At 57.4% G+C, this 22,827-nt stretch overlaps 2 protein-coding genes across 7 annotated transcripts; one reads left to right on the top strand and one right to left on the bottom strand.

Moving 5' to 3' along the window:
* Positions 1-5,913: 5,913 nt before the first annotated feature.
* GRINA (glutamate ionotropic receptor NMDA type subunit associated protein 1) lies at positions 5,914-9,304 on the bottom strand. 2 transcript variants are annotated; one of them, XM_002819539.6, is made up of 7 exons: positions 9,130-9,304; positions 7,726-8,128; positions 7,524-7,636; positions 7,250-7,450; positions 6,955-7,083; positions 6,720-6,863; positions 5,914-6,636 (listed from the first exon to the last, which is right to left on the bottom strand). In XM_002819539.6, exons 2-7 carry the CDS (start codon positions 8,102-8,104, stop codon positions 6,487-6,489), a joined length of 1,116 nt encoding a protein of 371 aa, XP_002819585.3. In that variant the 5' UTR covers positions 8,105-8,128; positions 9,130-9,304; the 3' UTR covers positions 5,914-6,486. The 2 variants fall into 2 exon arrangements, with proteins under 2 accessions (XP_002819585.3, XP_054375218.1); XM_054519243.2 differs by lacking the exon at positions 9,130-9,304 and adding an exon at positions 8,842-8,986.
* Positions 8,424-22,717, top strand: PARP10 (poly(ADP-ribose) polymerase family member 10). Of its 5 annotated transcripts, none has more exons than XM_063726929.1 (12): positions 8,424-8,722; positions 13,585-13,662; positions 13,787-13,965; positions 14,045-14,299; positions 14,372-14,608; positions 14,692-15,557; positions 15,668-15,889; positions 15,995-16,091; positions 16,289-16,933; positions 17,036-17,169; positions 21,796-21,970; positions 22,047-22,717. In XM_063726929.1, coding segments are annotated over exons 2-12 (3,159 nt in total). In that variant the 5' UTR covers positions 8,424-8,722; positions 13,585-13,660; the 3' UTR covers positions 22,394-22,717. The 5 variants fall into 5 exon arrangements, with proteins under 5 accessions (XP_063582999.1, XP_063583001.1, XP_063583000.1 ...); XM_063726931.1 differs by having other exon boundaries at positions 8,660-8,722; positions 15,995-16,064; XM_063726930.1 differs by lacking the exon at positions 8,424-8,722 and adding an exon at positions 9,366-9,597.
* The last annotated feature ends 110 nt before the right edge of the window (positions 22,718-22,827 follow it).

Raw genomic sequence — 22,827 nt, 5'->3', positions numbered from 1 at the left:
GAAGTGGGAGGATCCACTTGTGCCTGGGAAGTGGAGGTTGCAGTGAGCCGAGATTGTGCCACTGCACTCCAGCCTGGGTGACAAAGTGAGACCCCATCTCAAAAAGAAAAAAAAATAGCCAGGTGTGGTAGTGAGCACCTGTGGTCCTAGCTACTTGGGAGGTTGAGGCGGAAGGATCTTGTGTCCAAGAGGTTGAGGCTGCAGTGAGCCATGACTGTGCCACTGTACTCCAGCATGGTCAACAGAGACCCTGTTGAAAGACAGAAAGAACAAGAAAGAAAGAAGGAAGGAAGGAGAAAAAGAAGGAAGGAAGGAAGGAGAAAAAATTAAAGAAAAGCTTGATTTGTTTTTTTTTTTTTTTAAACAGTATCTCACTCTGTCACCCAGGCTAGAGTACAGAGGTATGATCATGACTCACTGCAGCCTCAAACTCCCTAGCTCAGGTGATCCTCCCGCCTTAGCCTCTTGAGTAGCTGGGACTACAGGCACACACAACCATGCCTGGCTAATTTTTGTATTTTTTGTAGAGATGGGGTTTTGCCATGTTGCCCAAGCTGGTCGTAAACTCCTGGGCTCAAGTGATCCGCCTGCCTTTGCTTCCCAAAGTGTTGGGATTAAGGCCAGCCCTTGATTCTTTTTATAAAATCCAATTGTCTAGGGAAATTCTCCACATTTTCTTCCAGTTTTCTCCATTTCCATGTGTATTTTTCTTAACATCCACCATATTTATTTAAAGTCCTTATTTGCTATCTTTAATCTTTGAGTCACCTCTAGTTCTGTTTCTGTTGTCTTGTATTTCCTCTTGGTTTTCAGTCATAGTGTCCTTTCTTTTGAAATGCCTAGTAATTTTTAACTGAATGACAGGTGTTGTCTATAAAAAATTGCAGAGGTCATGGATAATATCTTTTTCCAGAAAACATTTGCCTTGTCTGATTACCTTCAACCATTAGAGGCAGAGCTGAGCGGAGTCTGGGTTGTAGTTCTGCTAAAGCTCTGTCTGGTTCACATCTGCCCCTGGTCCAAGCCCTCTAGGTTTCTAGCTGAGAGCCTGGAGTCTCGCCAGTGATCCTTCGCTGGGTGGGTCCTGAATGAGAATCCCCATCTCCTGAGTGCAACTATTGTGAATCACACAGCTGCAACTCTTTCCTCACAGTTGAGGGGTCTCTCTTTACATTTGTTATTACATTCCTGCTCAGCTACATATATTTAAGTGTTTTAGAATATTTCGTCTTGGCTAGGCACAGTGGCTCATAGCTGTAATCCCAGCACTTTGGGAGGCCAAGTTGGGAGGATCGCTTGAACCCAGGAGTTTGAGAGCAGCCTGGGAAATATAGCAAGACCCTGTTTCTACAAAAATAAAAATAAAAATAAAATTAGCCAGGCATGGTGGTGGGCACCTATAGTCCCAGCTACTTGGGGGACTGAGGTAGGAAGACTGCTTGAGCCTGGGAGGTTGAGGTGCAGTGACCCATGATCTGTGTCCCGGTCTGGGTGACAGAGTAAGACCCTGTCTCAAAAAAAAGAAAAAAAAAAAGAATTTTTTGTAGCAAATTTTATGTGTTAAGAGTGGGAGTTGGTTGCTTCAGTTACTGCTGGGAAGAAAAAGAGTGGGAGTTGGGATCTCAGGTCCCAACTCCTGGGACTCAGTTCAGTCCACCATCTTGGCTGGAAGTTCTCCAAAAAGAACTTCAGAGAAGTGAAGGAGTTTAAGCAGGGGAATGACATTATTTGATTGTTCATCAAAAAGATCCTTTTGTGGTGCTGAGGATAGATTAGGGGTTGCTATAGAGGCGATCATGGCCTTGCCTTCAGAGAAGGGCATAAAGTTGAGAGTGTTCAGAAGATAGAACCAGAAATAACCAAGGGTCATGATAGCATTTGGGTTAGAGAGGAAGATTTTGAGCTTGGTACTTGAGTCCTCCCACGAAGCTGTGGATACCATTGAAAAGCTGGCCAGACTGGGAGGAAGGAGTTGCACGACAGCCTCGGGTTTGGAAGTTGCAGTGAATGGGCAAGAGATGTGGATGACAGAGTGAAGCGGGTCCAGAGGGTGGAGGGCCTGCAGAGAGAAGAGGCATTATCTGGCAGTGAAGAGATGGGAGTTGAGAAGTTGGGGGTGGTATTTGCATTTTGGGCATTCTGAAAAGTCTTCAGTGTGTCCTATAAGCCTTAGAGAAAGTAGACATTTGGGAGACATCTGTAGAGTGTCTTGGTGCCAGCATGAGCCAGACCATCCTGCTGCCTGGGAAGCAGCATCTGGGCCCTGGCAAAGGAGGGGCCACCTTGAAAGCCTACAGGGCTGGGACCAGGTCCCCCAGGAGTCCCTCCCCTCCCCCCTCCCACTGCCCCCAAGTCCGGGTCTCCCTGCCTGCACCATCACCATAGGCTGCACTGATCTTCCTGCCTCTACTTAAACCATCTCAAGGATGATCACTGCCTACAAAATACCGTTCAGACTTTTGAGCTTTTTACTCACGGCCTCGACTGGCCTCCTCAGCACGCTGCGACTCTCCCATGCGTCCTCTCCTTCTTCTACCTGCTTCCCCAAATGTGTCTCCTGCATCCCCTGGGCTTTAATGTTGCTCTCTGCACTCCTCAGATGCTGACACTGAGCCAAGGTCCAGCAGAGTACGGTGTCCTCTGGCCCTGGTGAGGGCAGTGAGCATTCGTGCTGATCGTGCTGTGAAAAGGTCATTCCTTCATTTCACGTTCGATGCCTGTGGTGTGCCAGGCCCTGGACTGGGTGCTAGGCTGGATGTTAAAACTCACAGAGCACAGTCCCTGTTCTGAATGTGCTTCCAGTCCAGAGCTGCAGAACAGTGGCCCCGGTTAGCCAGAGGCAGTGGAATGGGGTTCCCGTGCTGGTTTCACCTGAGCTGGGGTCCAGAGCTGGCCCCAACTGTCTGTTAGGGTTTCAGCAGGCACCGTTGATTGACAGCATTGCTTTGCAGGGTGGGGAATGGGGTGGAGACTTGGACATTTTGTTCCATAGATGTCTGTGTTGTTTAATCTTGAAATCAAGTGTGGGTTTAATATTTGCTTATGTATATAACTTGTTTTTTGATTGAAAAATAAATTCTTTTATTTAGGTCTCTTTTTGGCCTTCATATAGTCAGTAACCTGTGTCAGCGTTCCTTGTGAAGCCCCCAGGACACGCCCATGCTTGAACAAGCCCGGGGCTGCTCATCGTGGGGGAGCGTCCACACCCTGGGGCGTCGTGTTAAGAGGGTGCTGGGAAAGGACTTCTTACAGGATTTGGCTTGAGTAATCTGGGGGAGGGTTTAGGGAAGCAGGACTTTGCTTTGGATTGGTGCTGTTAGGAAGCAGGCGTCATTCTGCAATTGGGAATCTCAATGCATCGTATTTGGAAGGAGGACAGACTAGAGCCAGGCTAGAGCTGTCAGCTGTGAAGAGGCAGCAGCCACTCAGACTGGCTGGGACAGGGCACTGCTTGCCCTTTTTACAGCTTGGACAGTGCCCGTGTTTTGTCTGTGTTCAGACGTGATTACAGAGGGGGCTTGTTTTTGTACTGATCCATCACGGTCACAGAGCAGTCTGATGTCGATATTCTATGAAATTTCAACCAGGAGACACCGAGGGCTCTATCTGTGAGTGCCAGGACAGCTCCTAGCAACACCAAGGCCTCTATCTGTGAGCACCAGGCCAGCTCCTAGCAACACTGAGGCCTACCAGATAGGACCAGATCAGCTCCCAGATGTCAGCAACTGGTCTTCTTTCTACCTGAAGAATCAGTGTGGTGGCCTCACAATTGCTATAGGTGCGTTCAGCCTCATGACTCCATGTGAGCACCCCGTGCGGATTCATCTGCCTAGCCACATCACCAGGTACTTGGACTCATTTCACTCCCTGGCTGGGACACAGCAGATAGCAGACCTCTCAGTTGCCACACACATCCCACTGGCCTTCGGCTGCGCCCAGCCTGGCTTAATTGGCGCCTCCCGATGCTTCTGGAGGCATCTGTGCTCCCAGCTCCTCTCTGGCATGTCTCAACGGCTTCCTTGTGGCCCACTTCACCTGTTCACAGCCCCATGACTTCCCCTGCACAGTCTATTGCCAGACTCATCTTCCTAAACACAAACCCAGCTGTGGCCCCTGCCTGAGGGCACTTCACCTGCAGGATGGGCCCAAGCCCTCCTGTGTTGTTCAGCCCTGGCCTTCTCTCTGGCAGTGGGGGTCTTTGCTGTGGATCCTCCGCCCCCCGGCCCTGCCCCACACCTCTGGAGCTTGCCATCCCCAGGGAGCCTCACTAAAGCCTCTCCCTCTCAGCCAAGAGTTTGTGTCCGTCTCAAACTCCTCAAGAAAACAATGTCCTGGCACATTTTGCTTGGCAGTTACTCCCGAGGCCACCCCCTGCCCCCACACTGACGTTCTTGTTAGCCACATAAACACTTTATTCTCCTCTTTCGTATAAAATCCTGAGGGGTCTGGGAGCTAGAGCTAGGCAGGTTCTTTCTCCTCCTCAGCGTGCTGGCGCACAGGCAGGCACCCGGATGAGGAACTGCACCTGCTCAGGAAATGGCCGGAAGGGGAGGTGGGGGAAGGGAGAGCCGTGTGGCCCACTCGCTGCTCAGCATGTGGTTAGCCACAGCAGAGGACACGGTGGACTCCAGGAGGTGCCCTCATGGCTGGGAAGGCAGTGTGTGTCCCCACACGGGCAGAGGGACCGTCCGTGAACAATGACAGCGCTGCAGCAGGGAGCCCACTCGTGACTCAGGTTGTGCAGGGTCAGGGCCCTGGGCTGAGAGGCAAGAGGACAACAGGAGGGCAGCTGGAGCCACCAGTGGGCAGATGGCAGGGCCCGTGTACCAGGCTAAGGAGCGTGGACTTCATCCTGAGGGCACTACCGAGGGTTTTAGGCAGGCGGGCAGTGCAACCCATGTGATAGATGTTTCAGAAACACACCGCTAGGGTCCTGGTGGAGGGTGGGGCAGGCGAGGCGGCCAGGTGAGGCAGGGAGGTTGGGGGGAGAGGGAAGCGGGGCAGCCCTGCTCTGGCCTGGAGATAATGCAGGAGCAGGTTTCAGGAAGGATGAGTTTGGCCCTGGGCAGCCTACAACTGCGGTGCCCGCGGACATCAGGGTGGCGCTGGCTTCGTACATAGAGGTGCTAAGGGGACTGACTGGGCAGTGGGGAGGGGCCTTGAGAGATCCTCAGGCCATGTTGCATGGAGAGCCTCGAGGCTGCAGTGGGAATGTCCAAGTCCAAGGCTGCCTCTGGGCCTAAAGCCGCGGGGCGTGAGAGCTCAGCAGGGCTCAGACCAGCCAGGTCCTAGGCAGTGGAGGGACCCCCTGCAGAAGCAGCAGGTGTCACAGGGCAGGAAACGCAGTATAGGCTGGGGCTGAGGGCTCCAAAGGACCGGGTCTGGGCAGGCCAAGGGGCCCAAATGGCTGAGCCCTCAGTCTCTGTCCAGCTCTTGGACGGGATCTCCAGCCTGCGTTTCTCGTGGGGAGGCTGGAGAGAGGCAGGCCTGGGCAGAATATCAGGGTGCCCACACAGATGGACTGCACAGAGCTGGGGAGGCCCAAGGAGCGCCCAAGAAGCATGGCAGGCTGCCCTAGGGTAGGCCAACGACCTGTGCCGCTGGCCCAGGTGACAGAAAAGTGAGGGGGCTACACCGTACCATCTCCAGGGAGCACCTGGTGGACACAGCCAGGCCACTTACCATCGGGGTACCCCAGCACAGGCTTAACTCACTCTGGGCACCCCAGGGTCTCTGTCCATCAGTTGGGAACCCAACACACACCTTATGATGTAGCTGTGTGTAGGCAGAGGCTTGGTACTGTATTAACCTCCACTATTCGTTTCTGGTCCTGTGTCCCCATCAGCAGGGAGGGCCTGGAGTCCCTCCCAACTTCATGTTGAAAGTGGCAGGGAGAAGAGTGACCAGGGGAAGGCAGAGAGCAAATCCCATTTATTGGAATTTCACTGACAGCAAATTGAGAGGAAGGCGTCCCCCTCCCCTGAAACATGCCATCCTCTCTGCCCTCAGGGCTCAGCACAGGGATAAGAACCCCACTCCGCATGTCCCCAGAGGGCAGCACTCCAGGGTGGGGGGGGGAGGGGAGGGGTGCTCTACGCCAGGCTGGGGAGCTGGGACAGGAGGGAAGACGTGCACCCTCACCTCTTGGCTCAATCCCTCTCCCCGGGACCTGGTGCTGCCCCCAGTCCCTGGGGTGGGCTGGCAGACAGGGCTCATGCAACAATGAGTAGACAGGAGGTGGCACGGAAACGTGGCCTTGGTGCCCCTTGGCGGGGGCGGGAGGACTAAAGGGGCCATGCTGTGGCCACAGAGGATCCAAATGGAAGTATCTGCAGTGTACATACAGGAGGGTTGGAGAGAGGCATCCTTTGCCCCAGACTGTGCCTGGGGACAAGAGAGAGGGGAAGTACAGCTGGCACTACTGTGCCAGGGGCAGGGTCCAGGCCAGCCATGCCACCTGAGCGGGCACAGCGAGCTGGAGCTCGGCTACTCCTTGGCGCGGCCAATGATGGTGAGGATGTACAGGAAGATGTTGATGATGTCTGTGTACAGGTTCAGCGCAGCAAACACATACTCTTCTGGGCTCAGGGACAGCTGCTTGTTCCCCAGCAGCAGCTGGGTGTCCACTGCCAAGAACTGGAGGTGACAGCACAGTGGTGTTGAGGGACAAGACTGCCTGCCCAGCATCCCACCCCTGGCCAAGGTCACCCCTCACTCACGCAGGTGAAGAGCAGAGCGCCCAGTGAGGCGTACACAATCTCCAGGATGCGGTTCCGGATGAAGATGCAGAGGATGGCGAAGATGAAGAGCACCACCATGCTCACCAGGAGCACGCCCATGCATGAGGTGAAGTCATAGCGGGTCTGCAGGTGGGAGAGGAATGGGCCATGGGGCTGGGCCTGAGAAAGCTGCTCAGCCCCTGCGGCCACAGCCCGGCCACGGGAGGCCCCTCACCTGCATGGAGAAGATGACGACGGTGAAGCAGACGGCTGTGGTAATGCCCACGGCCATGATGACTGCCTCGGTGTTGTAGAAGCTGGCGATCATCCCCACCATGTACGACAGGCTGGCGGTCAGGACCGACTGCGGGTGGGAGACACAGGCTGGCCTTGGGTGTGTGCCCCCATGCCACCCCTGCCCGCCCCTGCCTCACGAGCACCAGGAGAACCACGGTGACCAGGCCTGGAAGAGTGGGCGTGTGGGACTGCACGGCCAGACCCGGGCCCAGAGGCTCAGGTTTGGGGGTTACCAGTGCAACAAGGTTCCAGGGGTGCTTTCGCCGGAAGTCCCCACAACAGCTGAGGACGATGAGGGAGATGAAGAAGACAGCATAGGAGACATAGTAGGTCCAGACGTTCTCTCGGACAAAGCCCTTCACCTCCGCAACAAAAGTGAACACAGACACCGTGGACAGGGTCACCGACAGCTGCAAGGTCAGCACTAGGAACACCTGGGGAAGGAGCCGCTCAGAGTCATCCGCTGGTAGCCACACCCCCCACCGCCTCAGAGATGCCCCTACCCACCTTGCGGATGAAGGCCTGTCGGATGCTCTTGTCATCCCAGTTGGTGGCAGGGAAGTCCTGGTTGTCATAGTAAGATGGGGGACCCTCCTCCTGGTAGTTTCCATGCTGGGGTGCTGAGAAGCAGACAGGCTGGGTCAGTGCCACTCACAAGCACCTCCCCCTGCCCTCCCTGCCACCCCACCCCTCCCTTCCTGAGACTCACAGTCAGGGTCTTGTCCTGGGAAGACCTGTGGCTGTCCATAGGGGTTGGGGGGGAAGGGGCTCTGGGGATATGGCCCCTGGGGGTAGCCCCCTTGGGGGTAGGGGCCCTGTGGGTAGCCCTCTTGTGGGTAGGGGCCCTGTGGGTAGCCCCCTTGGGGGTAGGGGCCCTGTGGGTAGCCCCCTTGGGGGTAGGGGCTGGGGCCATGGGGGTACCCTGGCTGACCGTAGGGGGAGGGCTGGAAAGGGGGCTGTGGGTAAGGGGCCCCAGGGTAGGGAGGCTGAGCATAGGGGGGCATGGGTGGTTGGGGCCCCCCCGGATATCCAGGGTTGGGGGGAGGATAGTTGTCCCCAGACACCAAAAAACTCTTTTCATGGGACATGGCCTCGGGTTCCGCGGTCCGCCCCTAGAGAAGACAGACAAGGAACAGTGGAACAGCTGGCTTGACGACAGTGTCGGGACCCAACCCTGCGCAACTCCACCTGCTTCTGGGAACCCAGGGAGAAGCAAGGGAAGACCGTGACCTTTGCCCCGGGCTGTGGGGAGCCCCGGAGCCTGGGCCCCGAGAAGCGCGTGAGGATCGGACCGGCGGCGCCGTGGGGCCTTCCCAGGGCTCTAGGCCGCCTTTAGGGTGGGGGAGGGGCCGGGCGAGGGGACGACCGCCAGCCTCGGGATTCGGGGCTTGGGTCGTTTCTCACAAGCAACCGGAGGCCTGCGCCGCTGCCGGCGTCTCCCGGATGGGAGCTCAGCGCGGAGGCTGGGGTCCCGGTCGGGGACGTGTGGGGTGTGCCCGGACCCTCCCCTCCGCATCCCGCCCCTTAAGCAGCTTTAAGGGGCCGGAGCCGGCGGCTATTTCTATCCCAGGAAATCCCCGGGCCATCTGTGACCAACAAAGGCCCGAGCCCCCCCACCCCCCCGAACCCAACAACAGGGCCCAACGGCCCCTGGCTCCGGGGTGGGGGGATCTGGCCTGGATCGGCTGCCGGTGCCTGCCAGTGGGGTACGCCGGGAACAGCGGGGTGCGGGGGTGTGTGGGGGATGGAAGCGACCACGGGGCGTGCGGGGAACAAAGCGGGCGTGGGGCGAGGCGGGTAGGGGCTGCGGCCGTGGCACTGGCACCGAGAGCGGATGGGCCCTCCGCGGGCCGGGGGCGCACAGGGTCATGGGTCCAGCAGTCGCCGCAGCGCGCCGCCCCCTCCCTCCGGCTCCAGGCCGCCGCGGCTCCCCGCCCCCACCACCGCCGCCACCTCTGGCCGCGAGCTGCCGCGCGCCCCGGCCGGACCAACTGACTGACCCGAGGCGGCCACGCTCGGATGCGCAGGACCCGCGTGGGGGGCGGGGGCGGGGGCGGCCGGCCGCGCGGCGCAGCGGGGCGGAGGCGCTCCTGGGCCCGGGCCGGGGACTCACCGGTGGCGGGGCGCCGCAGGCCGGTACCCACGGTGTCCGCTGCGCGGCCGCGCGGTGATGGCCGGTGCGCCCGCACCCGCACCCGCTCGGCGGCCGCTCGGCTGGGCCTGCGCCTGCGGCTCGGAAGACGCAGCGGGGCCTTGTGACGGGGCGGGGCAGGGGGCGGGGCCGGGCGAGTTCGGGGGTGGGCGGGGCCGGGCAGGCGGGGCTTCCGCGGACCCCACCCGCTGCACCGCCCTGCGTGTTCCTCTTCGCTCGGGCCAGAGGCCCGCCGCTCCCTGTCTGCCGAGGGGTGGGGTCGGGCGGTGGGCGCTGAAGACCCCTGGAGGCAGAAGTCTGGTCTGGCCAATTTGGCTGGCCGTTCGGCAGTTAAGAAATTTATTCCTAAATGCGGGGTTTGCTGAAGCTGCCCGGGACTGACCATCCGTTTTCGGCCTTAAAACCCGACGTTCACTTCTTTTCATCCAGGTGTGTCCCAAATCAAGAAGCCTAATTGTTCAGTTCCCAAATCGAGGCCTCGTGGTTTAATTGCCCCATTTTCTCTATCAGCCCAAACTCTGTCAGGCCTGCTACTAGAGACCCTTTTTTTTTTTTTAAATTCTTGTGGATACATAGTAGGTGTATATTTATGGGCTACGTGGGATGTTTTGATACAGGCATGCGATGCATAATAATCACATCAAGGTAAATGGGGTATCCATCAGCTCAAACATTTGTCTTTCGTGTTACAAACAATACAGTTATACTCTTGGAGTTGTTTTAAAATGTACAATTATTTTTGACTACAGTCACCCTTTTGTACTAACAAATACGACGTCTTATTTTCACACTAAAGACCCTGAACGCTCGCTTGTCTGCCTAACGTCCTCACAAGCTGCGAGGGGCTGAGGCTTGGGGATACAGCAGGACTGGAGGCTAGGCCACCTCCCTGCTTGGCTCCGAAGTCCCTTTGGGGGAGCAGTGACTGACACAGGCAGGGTACACCCTGCTGCCAGCCTTCCCACCCAGGGCCCAGACCACACCTGCCCTCCTGCCCTTGGACGGCCGGCCTCTCCCAGACCGCTCTGAGTCCTACACCTATGGTGCGCTGGTGCAATGTTTAGCAACCAGACCTAGTGAGGGGAAGCCTGGGGTGCATTTTTTGTACATGCACATGGTGTGAATACTCCACCGGGGCTGGTTTCAAGTTACCCCCAGCTGAACAACCAGTCCACAGAAATTCCCGAAACTGTACCAGTCTGCTTGTGGTGTGAGTGGTGCCTGTGGCAGGCCCTCTGCATCCAGGGTTGGCGTAATGGGTAACCTGTGATGAGTTCCATTAGAGGAAACGTGGAAAAAGCAGGGATGGATTTACCTTTGTAGAAGCAAAAGCTCACAAAATTTGAAAGACCTTTAAGAAAAATAAAATGCTTGCTGGGCGCGGTGGTTTACGCCTGTAATCCCAGCACTTTGGGAGGTCGAGGTGGGTGGATCACAAGGTCAGGAGATCGAGACCATCCTGGCTAACACCGTGAAACCCTGTCTCTACTAAAAATACAAAAAAAATTAGCTGGGCGTGGTGGTTTGCACCTGTAATCCCAGCTACTGGGGAGGCTGAGGCAGGAGAATGGCTTGAACCTGGGAGGCAGAGGTTATAGTGAGCTGAGATTGTGCCACTGCACTCCAGCCTGCATGACAGAGTGTGACTCTGTCTCAAAAAATAAATAAATAAAAATAAATAAAATAGCCGGGTATGGTGGCTGGCACCAGTAATCCCAACACTTTGGGAGGCTGAGGCAGGTGGATCATCTGAGGTCAGGAATTCGAGACCAGTCTGCCCAATAGGGTGAAACCTTGTCTCTACTAAAAATACAAAAATTAGCTGGGCATGGTGGTGCATGCCTGTAATCCTGGCTACTTGGGAGGCTTAGGCAGGAGAATCCCTTGAACTCGGGAGGCAGAGGTTGCAGTGAGCCAAGATTGCACCACTGCACTCCAGCCTGGACGCAGAGGGAGATTCCGTCTCAAAGAAAATAAATACTTTTTTTTTTTTTTGAGACGGAGTCTCACTCTGTCTCCCAGGCTGGAGTGCAGTGGCGTGATCTTGGCTGACTGCAAACTCCGCCTCCTGGGTTCACACCATTCTTCTGCCTCAGCCTCCCAAGTAGCTGGGACTACAGGCGTCCTCCACCATGCCCGGGTAATTTTTTGTATTTTTAGTAGAGACAGTTTCACTGTGTTAGCCAGAATGGTCTCGATCTCCTGACCTCGTGATCCACCTGCCTTGGCTTCCCAAAGTGCTAGGATTACAGGCGTGAGCCACTGTGCCTGGCCAAAATAAATAAATTTTTAAAAATTAAATAAAGTAAAATGCTGAGTACAAAGTTGAGTAAAGGGCTTCAGGAGGGGTCATGTAGGCAGAGTCCCTAAGTGTTTTTAGATTTATGTTAAATCTGCCTTAAAAACAGAGTAAGGGGCTGGGCGCGGTGGCTCATGCCTGTAATCTTAGTACTTTGGGAGGCCAAGGTGGGTGGATCACCTGAGGTCAGGAGTTCGAGAGCAGCCTGGTCAACATGGCGAAACCCCGTCTCTACTAAAAATACAAAAATTAGCTGGACATGGGGGCAGGCGCCTATAATCCCAGCTGCTTGGGAGGCTGAGGCAGGAGAATCACTTGAACCCAGTGGGTGGAGGTTGCAGTGAGTCGAGATCACGCCACTTCACTCCAGCCTGGGTGAAAGGGCGAAACTCTGTCTCAGAAAAAAAAAAGGCAGAATAAGGGAGATCATGACAGAGGGGTGGCCATGGGGGTTTGTGGGGAAGGTAGGGCCAAGCAGAGGGAAGGGCCAGTCCCAGGCCACTGAGGCAGGAGTGGCCTGTAGCTCTGCAGGAAGAGCTGAGAGCCTGGAGCCCTCTGAGCATCAGGGTGTGCAGGGGGCATGGGGCCAGAGAAGGGACTGAGGTCTGGTCAGGTGCAGCTGGGCAGGTCCTCAAAAGGACTTTGGGGTTTTTTTTTTTTTTTAGACAGAGTCTCACTCTATCACCTAGGTTGGAGTGCAATGGCACGATCTCAGCTCACTGCAACCTCCGCCTCCCAGGTTCAAGCGATTCTCCTGACTCAGCCTCCAGAGTAGCTGAGATTATAGGCAGCTGCCACCATGCCCGGCTAATTTTTATATTTTTAGTAGAGACAGGGTTTTACCATGTTGGCCAGGCTGATCTCAAACTCCTGACCTCGTGATCCACCTGCCTCAGGCTCCCAAAGTGCTGGGATTACAGGCATGAGCCACTGCGCCAGGCCCCCAGGACTTTGGTTTCTACTGTTGCTGATGCTGGGAGCTGTAGCAGCTGCTGGTGTCACTTTACAAGGCTCACCCTGACACCTCTGTTGAGGACCCACCGTGGGAGTGGCAGACAGAGACTAGTTAAGAGGTTAGCCTAGCTACCTGGCGAGAGATGCTGGAGGCTGGGACCAGGGTCGGGGCAGCAGAGGTGTGGCATGTGCAGGGTTAGGAGTGCAGGCTGGCCAGGTTCCTCAGCTCCCTGGAGAGGGGAACAGCAGGGGTGGGGCTGGGTTTTGGTGGGCTGAGGGGTGAGTGGGAAGTAGGAGATGGAGAGCGGTAGTGGCCACAGCTCTTTGAAAGGCTGGAAGCAAACGGAGCTTGGGTGATGTGGGAGATTTGTGGCGAGTGGGAGTGTGGATTCTGAAGGCACCGCCCAGGTTTGAGGCCTGGTGCTGCTGTGGGCCTGTCTGCACCTCCGTTTCCCTTTCTGTGGTGAGGATTAGCGGCAGCAAGGAATGCAGTGGAGCCATCACCTTGTCACCTTCTGGGGTTACTTGTGACGATGCCACTGATGGTGTGAGATGGGGAGGTGCAGCCAGGACAGAAAGCTGCAGGAATGGGCAGGCAAGACCTGAGGCAGGAGGAAGGCTGTGCTGCAATGCACATTCTTGGAGACCAAGGGTGGGGAACTGCCCATGCTCAGCACCTGGCAGGTGTGAGGGACCAGGAGCAGGGTTGAGAAGGTTGCTGGGGGCGTTGAAGGCCAGCCTTGGCCGGGGGCGGGCCTGGAGACCCAGCACTTTGCATGCAGAGGGTGTCATGGACACAGAGGCTTGGAGATCCTGAGTGAGGGGCAGTGACTCAGGCCCCTTGGTGGGTTTAGTGGGGCAGGTGATTGGCCATTTTCGGGCCGTGGAGGACAGACCAGTGGAGGGCCATCAGAGGACACTCCTGTCTACCCTGCCAACCAGGGCCTGGAGTGGGCCAGATGAGGCCGGTGGGCTGGGCTGGGATGGCTGGAGGGTCCTGAGGGGTCCAGCCTGGCCAACACCTCCTGGTCAGCTGGGGTTTGAGGCTGCAGCAGGAGAGGAAGCATCTGAGCCCCAGTACCCAGGCCTCAGCGCCCAGGGCCCAGCTGCTCCCTCCCTGCTTCCGTCTTTCAGTTTCACTTTTGTTTTCCTGCTCCCTGCAGGATTAGGCTTGCTGAGGGGCAGGCGCAGGAGTCCTGGCTGAGCTCATGGCCTGAGGCTGCCTAGCGGCCGCGGGGAATGTAAGTGCCGTGTGTGGGGCCACCCATAATGGGGGAGCACCGAGGACACACCTCGGAGGGGCCTGGGGAGGGGCAGGAGGGGTGGAATGGGCTGTTTCCCTACCCACCTGATGCCCCGTCCCAGGGTTGCAATGGCGGAGGCAGAGGCAGGGGTGGCAGTGGAGGTCCGTGGACTGCCCCCTGCCGTGCCCGACGAGCTGCTCACGCTCTACTTTGAAAACCGCCGACGCTCTGGAGGGGGACCTGTGTTGAGTTGGCAGAGACTGGGCTGTGGGGGCGTCCTCACCTTCAGAGAGCCTGCAGGTGAGAGGGCTGGCTGAAGGGACAGCCTGGGTGCCCTGATGTTCTAATGCCTGACGTCCTGCCCCGCCCCTGCCCACAGACGCCGAGAGGGTCTTGGCCCAGGCAGATCATGAACTACATGGTGCCCAGCTGAGCCTGCGGCCAGCTCCACCACGAGCCCCTGCACGCCTGCTGCTCCAAGGACTGCCCCCTGGCACCACACCCCAGCGCTTGGAGCAGCATGTCCAGGCCTTGCTGCGTGCCTCGGGGCTCCCGGTACAGCCTTGCTGTGCCTTGGCCAGCCCCCGGCCAGACCGGGCTCTGGTCCGGTTGCCCAAGCCCCTTTCTGAGGCAGGTGAGAGGCAGGGTTGGGGTTGAGGTGCTGGCTAGGGGAGGTTCCCTGAGCCGACCTGCACATTCCCCACAGATGTCCGTGTCCTGGAGGAGCAGGCCCAGAATCTGGGCCTGGAGGGGGCCTTGGTGTCCCTGGCCCGGGTTCCCCAGGCCCGAGCGGTGCGTGTGGTGGGGGATGGTGCCTCTGTGGACCTGCTGCTGCTGGAGCTGTACCTGGAGAATGAGCGCCGCAGTGGTGGGGGGCCCCTGGAGGACCTGCGACGCCTACCCGGGCCCCTGGGCACTGTTGCCTCCTTCCAGCAGTGGCAAGGTGAGTGGGGCTGGGCAGACCCAGCCGACCCTCCCTCTCCTGCAGAAATCTGACAGGCTTTCTGTCCTTTCCCTTCCTCCAAGTGGCAGAACGAGTGTTGCAGCAGGAGCACCGGCTGCAGGGCTCAGAGCTGAGCCTTGTCCCCCACTACGACGTCCTGGAGCCCGAGGAGCTGGCTGAGAACACCAGTGGAGGGGACCACCCGTCCACCCAGGGGCCTAGGGCTACCAAGCATGCTCTCCTGAGGACCGGAGGGCTGGTGACGGCTCTGCAGGGTGCAGGGACTGTGACAATGGGCTCTGGCGAGGAACCAGGGCAGTCAGGGTCCTCTCTGAGGACAGGTCCCATGGTGCAGGGTACAGGGACTATGACAACGGGCTCTGGCCAGGAACCAGGGCAGTCAGGGTCCTCTCTGAGGACAGGTCCCATGGTGCAGGGTACAGGAACTATGACAACGGGCTCTGGCCAGGAACCAGGGCAGTCAGGGGCCTCTCTGAGGACAGGTCCCATGGGGTCTCTGGGACAGGCAGAGCCAGTTGGCTCGATGCCCATGGGGTCTTTGGAACATGAGGGGCTGGTAAGCCTGAGGCCTGGGGGGTTGCAGGAACAGGAGGGGCCCATGAGCCTGGGGCCTGTGGGGTCTGCAGGCCCAGTGGAGATCTCTAAGGGGTTGCCGGGGCAGGAGGGCCTGGTGGAAATTGCCATGGACTCACCAGGGCAAGAGGGGCTGGTGAGTCCCATGGAGATCGCCATGGGGTCTCTGGAGAAGGCAGGGCCTGTGAGCCCAGGACGTGTGAAGCTGGCGGGGCAGGAGGGCCTGGTGGAGATAGTGCTGTTGATGGAGCCAGGGGCGATGCGCTTCCTGCAGCTCTATCATGAGGACCTTCTTGCGGGCCTGGGAGATGTCGCTCTCTTCCCACTTGAAGGACCGGATGTGACTGGCTTTCGGGTGAGTGACCCCGCAGGACTCCTCACCTTCAGCCCCCTCCTCCTACTGGGGACTCAGAGTACCTTTCCTGTGCTCTAAACCTGCAAACTCTCTCTGCAATGGCCCTGCAGCTCTGTGGAGCCCAGGCTTCCTGTCAGGCGGCTGAGGAGTTTCTGCGGAGCCTGCTGGGCAGCGTTAGCTGCCATGTGTTGCGCCTGGAGCACCCGGGCAGCGCCAGGTTTCTCCTGGGCCCAGAAGGGCAGCACCTTCTCCAGGAGCTGGAGGCTCAGTTCCAGTGTGTCTTTGGGACAGAGCGCCTGGCCACAGCCACGTTGGACACAGGCCTTGAAGAGGTAGAGATGGAGTCCCACCCCTGCCCTCCCCTTTCTCACGCCTCTGCCCCAGGCCTCCTCTGCCCTTGCCCAGAGGCTAGTGGTCCTGACGTCCTCTCCCTACAGGTGGACCCTACCGAGGCCCTCCCAGTGCTCCCTGGCGACGCCCACACCCTGTGGACCCCAGACAGTGCAGGTGGTGACCAGGAGGACGTGAGCCTGGGTAGGGCTCCCTGGGAGCCCTCAGCACATCCTGTGGCCCTCACTTGACCCCACCCCCTGCCCTGCTCTGTGCTCCCATCTGTCTACTGACCCATCTTAGGCCCACCCTGTACCCCAAAAACTTGCTCCCCATCTTTCACCCATTCCAACTCCTCCTGGGCCCAGCCCCTGACCCCAATGGCCTCTCCCTGCCCCCAGAGGAGGTCCGAGAACTGCTGGCCACCTTGGAGGGCCTAGACCTAGACGGGGAGGACTGGCTGCCTCGGGAGCTGGAGGAGGAAGGGCCTCAGGAGCAGCCAGAGGAGGAGGCGACCCCAGGGCATGAGGAGGAGGAGCCTGCGGCCCCCAGCACTGTGGCACCCAGGCGGCTGGAGGAGGAGGCCGCTCTGCAGCTGGCCCTCCACCGGTCGCTGGAGCCTCAAGGTCAGGTGGCTGAGCAGGAGGAGGCTGCTGCCCTGCGGCAAGCCCTAGCCCTCTCCCTGCTGGAGCAGCCCCTGTTGGAGGCAGAAGAGCCCCCAGATGGGGGGACTGATGGCAAGGCCCAGCTGGTGGTGCACTCGGCCTTTGAGCAGGATGTGGAGGAGCTGGACCGGGCGCTCAGGACTGCCTTGGAGGTCCACCTCCAGGAGGAGACGGTGGGGCCCTGGCGCCGCACACTGCCTGCAGAGCTGCGTGCTCGCCTGGAGCGGTGCCATGGTGTGAGTGTTGCCCTGCGTGGTGACTGCACCATCCTCCGTGGCTTCGGGGCCCACCCTGCCCGTGCTGCCCGCCACTTGATGGCGCTTCTGGCTGGCCCCTGGGATCAGAGTTTGGCCTTTCCCTTGGCAGCTTCAGGCCCTACCTGTGAGTCTACCTCCTGGACGGAGGGACGGTAGGGTGGGCTGGTTAGCGGGGGCCAGTGCCCCGGGCATGGCTCTGACCGTCCCCCTTTTCCCCACGTGTCAGTGGCGGAGCAGACGCTGAAGGGGCCCTGGAACAAGCTGGAGCGTCTGGCAGAGAACACCGGGGAGTTCCGGGAGGTGGCGCAGGCCTTCTACGACACCCTGGACACTGCCCACAGCAGCATCCGCATCGTTCGTGTGAGTCCATGCCCTGTCTGTCTGGCCTCATGGCGTCCTGGGCTCTTGCACCATTAGCACCTTGCCAAGTCTGTGGCCTGTCCCTCTTGCCTACATCAAGGTCAGCTGACCAGGAGCTGACAGGCTCCCAGCCCTGTTCTCTGCCCAGAGGGCGTTCCCAAAGTGGGTAGGGAAACAGGAGGGAACAGAGTGGGGGCCTTGGGATCTGATAGGCCTGAGTGAGGGTCCCCACTCTGCCACTCGTGGCTGGGTCACCAGGGACTGTGGGACCAGCTCCAGGCCTCAGTTTCCTTATTTGGCGCATGGGGCGGTGATGCCATCTTGTGGTCATTTTGAGGATTACCCGTTTCACAAATGCGTCCCTTGTGCTGTTCTGGGCGCTCTTCTGCCTCCACAGAAAGGCCCGGGCTCGCTGCGGTCACTGTGCTGGGGTCACTGTGCTGATGACACTGCGCAGGGCACTCTCTTTTTTTTTTTTTGAGACAGAGTCTCGCTGTGTCTCCCAGGCTGGAGTGCAGTGGCACGATCTTGGCTCATGGCAAGCTCCTCCTCCTGGGTTCACACCATTCTCCTGCCTCAACCTCCCAAGTAGCTGGGACTACAGGCACCTGCCACCACGCCCGGCTAATTTTTTAAAAAATAGTTTTAGTAGAGACGAGGTTTCACCATGTTAGCCAGGATGGTCTCGATCTACTGACCTCGTGATCCGCCCGCCTCGGCCTCCCAAAGTGCTGGGATTACAGGCGTGAGCCACCACGCCCAGCCTTGCGTGAGGCACTCTCAACTCTTGATGCTCAAAGTTGTGCGTGGGGCCAGCAGCATCACCCTCCACCAGGAGCTGATCAGAAATGCAGAAAGAACCTCTGGTTGTCCCCAGACCTGACCACTGCCACGACCACCATCACCACCGTCATCACCACCATCACACCATCATCATAACCTTCACCACTCACTGTCATCACCACCACCATCACCATAATCATCACCACTCACCATCATCATCACCATCACCATGACCTTCACCACTCACTGTCATCAGCACCATCATCACCATCACCACCATCACACCATCATCATAACCTTCACCACTCACTGTCATCACCACCACCATCACCATAATCATCACCACTCACCATCATCATCACCACCACCATGACCTTCACCACTCACTGTCATCACCACCACCATCACCATAATCATCACCATCACCATCATCATCACCATCATCATCACCATCACCTTCACCACTCACTGTCATCACCACCACCATCACCATAATCATCACCACCACCATCACCATAATCATCACCATCACCATCACCATCACCATCACCATGACCCTCACTACTCACTGTCATCACCACCACCATCACCATAATCATCACCATCACCATCATCATCACCATCACCTTCACCACTCACTGTCATCACCACCACCATCACCATAATCATCACCACTCACCATCATCATCACCATCACCATGACCCTCACTACTCACTGTCATCACCACCACCATCACCATAATCATCACCACTCACCATCATCATCACCACCACCCAGATGCACTGAGCTCATATCCTGGTGGTTTTGTTAATTATATGTACTTGGTTCTTCCAGTGAGCACCTTTATGACTTTAAATGGTATGCTTGAATTTTTTTTTTCATTTGACAGCTTTAGAGATTGTTTCTTGCCTTCCTGCATGGAAGATGAGGAGAATGGGCCTCGCTTCTCTCTCTTTTGCCTCCTCCCTCATCTTCCATCTCAATTTGGTCAGTTACATTATTTTTATTATGTAGTAAAGGTTTCTGTAACTATCGCAAAGCCTCCATGCTTGGGCCATAGGTTGGTAGACATACTATAATAACAAAAAACTATTTACCACTGAGCCATAGAAAGACAAATGAAATCCTAGTTATTAAAATTGTGTTCTGTGAAAAAGATGTTCTAGGATTCAAGGCTAATGGCTCTTCTTTTTTTGACTTTCTTCATTTTTTCCAGGTCATGCTTGACCACCGGGTTACTCAGTACCCCACTTGTCACCTTTTGGCACAGATTCTTTTGTTTAGTGGGAGTATCTCCTTGAGTGGGTGGTAAACATATTTGACTTTTAAATTTACATATATGTGAACATATATATAAAAATGTATACATTTATATATTAATATATACATTTATATATATAATTTTTTGAGACAGTGTCTCTCTCTGTTGCCCAGGCTAGAGTGCAGTGGCATGATCTCGGTTCACTGCAACCTCCACCTCTTGGGTTCAAGTGATTCTGCCTCAGCCTCCCAAGTAGCTGGGATTACAGGCACACACCACCACACCCAGCTACTTTTTGTATTTTTAGTAGAGATGGTTTTTTGTTTGTGTTTGTTTGTTTGTTTTGAGATGGAGTCTCGCTCAGTAGCCCAGGCTGGAGTACAGTGGTGCGATCTCAGCTCACTGCAAGCTCCGCCTCCTGGGTTCACACCATTCTCCTGCCTCAGCCTCCCGAGTAGCTGGGACTACAGGCGCCTGCCACCAAGCCCGGCTTATTTTTGTATTTTTAGTAGAGACGGGGTTTCACCATGTTAGCCAGGATGGTCTCAATCTCCTGACCTCGTGATCTGCCCTCCTTGGCCTCCCAAAGTGCTGGGATTACAGGCGTGAGCCACCGCACCCAGCTGAGACGGTTTTTTTTTTTTTTTTTTTTTGAGACGGAGTCTTGCTCTGTCACCCAGGCTGGAGTGCAGTGGCATGATGTAGGCTCACTGCAAGCTCCGCCTCCTGGGTTCACGCCATTCTCCTGCCTCAGTCTCCCGAGTAGCTGTGACTACAGGCGCCTGCCACCACGCCCGGCTAATTTTTTGTATCTTTAGTAGAGACGGGGTTTCACCATGGTCTCGATCTCCTGACCTCGTGATCCGCCCACCTCTGCCTCCCGAAGTGCTGGGATTACAGGCCTGAGCCACCGCGCCAGGTGAGACAGGGTTTTGCCATGTTGGTCAGGCTGGTCTCGAACTCCTGACCTCAAGTGATCCACCCACCTTGGCCTCCCAAAGTGCCGGGATTACAGGCGTGAGCCACTGCACCTGGCCGACTTTTAAATTTATATTGCCCTTTACAATTAGAGGTATTTTGCAACTGTAATTTGATGTTGGTATAAACTTCAATGTTCTCGTGTGTCCTAATATGCCCTTATTTGTTCTCATTCTTCATTACTAGTTTGGCTGGATATAGTGTTCAGGTTCAAAATATGTTTTTCCTCAGATATTTGAAGACATTGCTGTTTTTCTTCATTCTTAAAAAAATATTTTTCTTGGAAAGTTAAAAAATATCCCCCCATGGTTTCTTAGCATCTGGTGTCGGTAATGAGAGACCCAATGTGAGAAGACAGGCTTCTTCCAGTTTGCATATTGACCTCGTTGTGTGTGTGTGTAAACTTGCAGGGGTGGCCGGGCGCGGTGGCTCACGCCTGCAATCCCAGCACTTTGGGAGGCTGAGGCGGGCGGATCACGAGGTCAGGAGATCGAGACCATCCTGGCTAACACAGTGAAACCCCTTCTCTACTAAAAATACAAAAAAATTAGCCGGGCGCGGTGGCAGGCGCCTGTAGTCCCAGCTATTCGGGAGGCTGAGGCAGGAGAATGGCGTGAACCCAGGAGGCGGAGCTTGCAGTGAGCTGGGATGGCGCCACTGCACTCTAGCCTGGGCAACACAGCCAGACTCCCTCTCAAAGAAAAAAAAAAACTTGCAGGGTTTTCTTTCACTCTGAAGGTTGAGGTTTCCTGGCACGTGGGTGCCAGGGGCGTGTCTTTCCTCATTGTCTTTCTTGGCATTTCATGGATCTTGTGTATCTGAAGATGTTCCTTCAGCTCAGGGAAGCGTCTTCCCTGTGTGCGCTGGAGCTCCGGCCGGTGGAGCTCCTGCTATGCGGGCTCAGACCTCAGGCCCCCTCACCGGCTCCCTCGGAGTTCCTTTCTCTTCCGTTAGCTTCTCACTCTGCGTCAGTTCCTGAACTCCATTTAGAACACTAGCTGGGTCTTCAGTTTGAACCACTTCCTCATTTGGCTCACCCCCTCTAGATTTAGCTCAGCGTCCCTTTCTGAATGCAGGAGCACTCTGATTTTCAGACTAGTTCCTTTTCATAGCAGCTAGTTTTGTTTAATAGACATGGTTTTCTTTTGCAACCCTCCAAATAAACTATTTAAAATTTCTTTAAAAGTGTTTCCCAGGGCTGACTGTCAGGTTGGTCACCTGAGGCCTTCTCTCCCAGCTGGGTCTTTCAGCACTGAGAGGTCTGTGAGCATCTCCTGGTGTTGGAGTCAAGTCCTGTAGGCAGCATAGGGCCCTGGCTCAGCTTTTCTCTGCAGAGGCCTGGCTTGAATGGGTGGGGTTTGCCCATCCGCAGACCTCCACGGGAGGGGGAGGGGTCAGGCCTCCCCAGCGGCCCTCTGAAGTCACTTGCCTCACGGAGGTGTTACTGTCTGCTGCTGGACAGAGCATGATGGGGGCTGCAAGGGCTCCCTCAAACCCTGGATTCCTCCAACAGAGGGCTCCTGGTTGCCAGGCTCAACTCTGCCCTGGGTCGGCCCCAGGGCGTAGGGAGGGTGTTTAATCCTGGCCCGGGCCTTCCCCGCAGGTGGAGCGCGTGTCGCACCCGCTGCTGCAGCAGCAGTATGAGCTGTACCGGGAGCGCCTGCTGCAGCGATGCGAGCGGCGCCCGGTGGAGCAGGTGCTGTACCACGGCACGACGGCGCCGGCAGTGCCTGACATCTGCGCCCACGGCTTCAACCGCAGCTTCTGCGGCCGCAACGGTGAGGCCTGAGCCGGGCAGGGGCGGGGGCTCTGCGCACCCCGACCACCCTGACCTTGCCCCGTCCCGCCCTGCAGCCACGGTCTACGGGAAGGGCGTGTATTTCGCCAGGCGCGCCTCCCTTTCGGTGCAGGACCGCTACTCGCCCCCCAACGCCGATGGCCATAAGGCGGTGTTCGTGGCACGGGTGCTGACCGGCGACTACGGGCAGGGCCGCCGCGGTCTGCGGGCGCCCCCACTGCGGGGTCCTGGCCACGTGCTCCTGCGCTACGACAGCGCCGTGGACTGCATCTGCCAGCCCAGCATCTTCGTCATCTTCCACGACACCCAGGCGCTGCCCACCCACCTCATCACCTGCGAGCACATGCCCCGCGCTTCCCCCGACGACCCCTCTGGGCTCCCGGGCCGCTCCCCAGACGCTTAACCGAAGGGGCCACCCTCTGGCCTCCTGCTTCCCAGGCTCCCGGCTCCGCACAGGCTGATGCTCCCCGTCCCCAACTGTGGCCGCCTGAGCTGTCCCCGGGGACGCCCCTGCCTCCCCCTGCGGGCTCCAGAAGGCGGTGTGGGGGATGGGGGTCAGCAGCGGCCGAGGGGGGCTGGGCTAGGTCCCCGCCTGGGCCGACCCCACCACCAGGGGTCAGCAGAGCCCAGGAGGCGACACCGCCCGCCCGCCGCGCCCAGACCTCGCCCGAGTCGGCTGTTGTTTGAATAAACGTGAACGTGAACCCAGGCGGAAGGGCCCCGGGAACTCCGACTGCGACCTCTGTTTGGGGAGTGGGGACCTCCGCGGCCCAGGGGCGGGGTCTGCTGCTTCCGAGGAGGCGTCGGGGTGCGGGGCGGGGCCCGGAGCGCACCGGG

This window comes from Pongo abelii, chromosome 7 (genome assembly GCF_028885655.2).
Source record: "Pongo abelii isolate AG06213 chromosome 7, NHGRI_mPonAbe1-v2.0_pri, whole genome shotgun sequence".
In the NCBI taxonomy this organism is placed as follows: domain Eukaryota; kingdom Metazoa; phylum Chordata; class Mammalia; order Primates; family Hominidae; genus Pongo; species Pongo abelii.
The sequence above is the reverse complement of the archived record's forward strand: the minus strand, read 5'-3'. Positions and strand labels throughout refer to the sequence as shown.

Excerpts from the sequence above, each read along its gene's own strand:
- GRINA (XM_054519243.2), bottom strand. The coding sequence starts at position 8,886 with ATGACCCTGTGCGCCCCCGGCCCGCGGAGGGCCCATCCGCTCTCG. Across the intron at positions 7,084-7,249 it reads CCTGGAACCTTGTTGCACTG|TCGGTCCTGACCGCCAGCCT; the intron begins GTAACCCCCAAA and ends TCCCACCCGCAG. Across the intron at positions 6,864-6,954 it reads TCGTCATCTTCTCCATGCAG|ACCCGCTATGACTTCACCTC; the intron begins GTGAGGGGCCTC and ends TCCCACCTGCAG.
- PARP10 (XM_024251039.3), top strand. The coding sequence starts at position 13,749 with ATGGGCTGTTTCCCTACCCACCTGATGCCCCGTCCCAGGGTTGCAATG. Across the intron at positions 15,558-15,667 it reads CGGATGTGACTGGCTTTCGG|CTCTGTGGAGCCCAGGCTTC; the intron begins GTGAGTGACCCC and ends ATGGCCCTGCAG. Across the intron at positions 21,971-22,046 it reads CAGCTTCTGCGGCCGCAACG|CCACGGTCTACGGGAAGGGC; the intron begins GTGAGGCCTGAG and ends CCCGCCCTGCAG.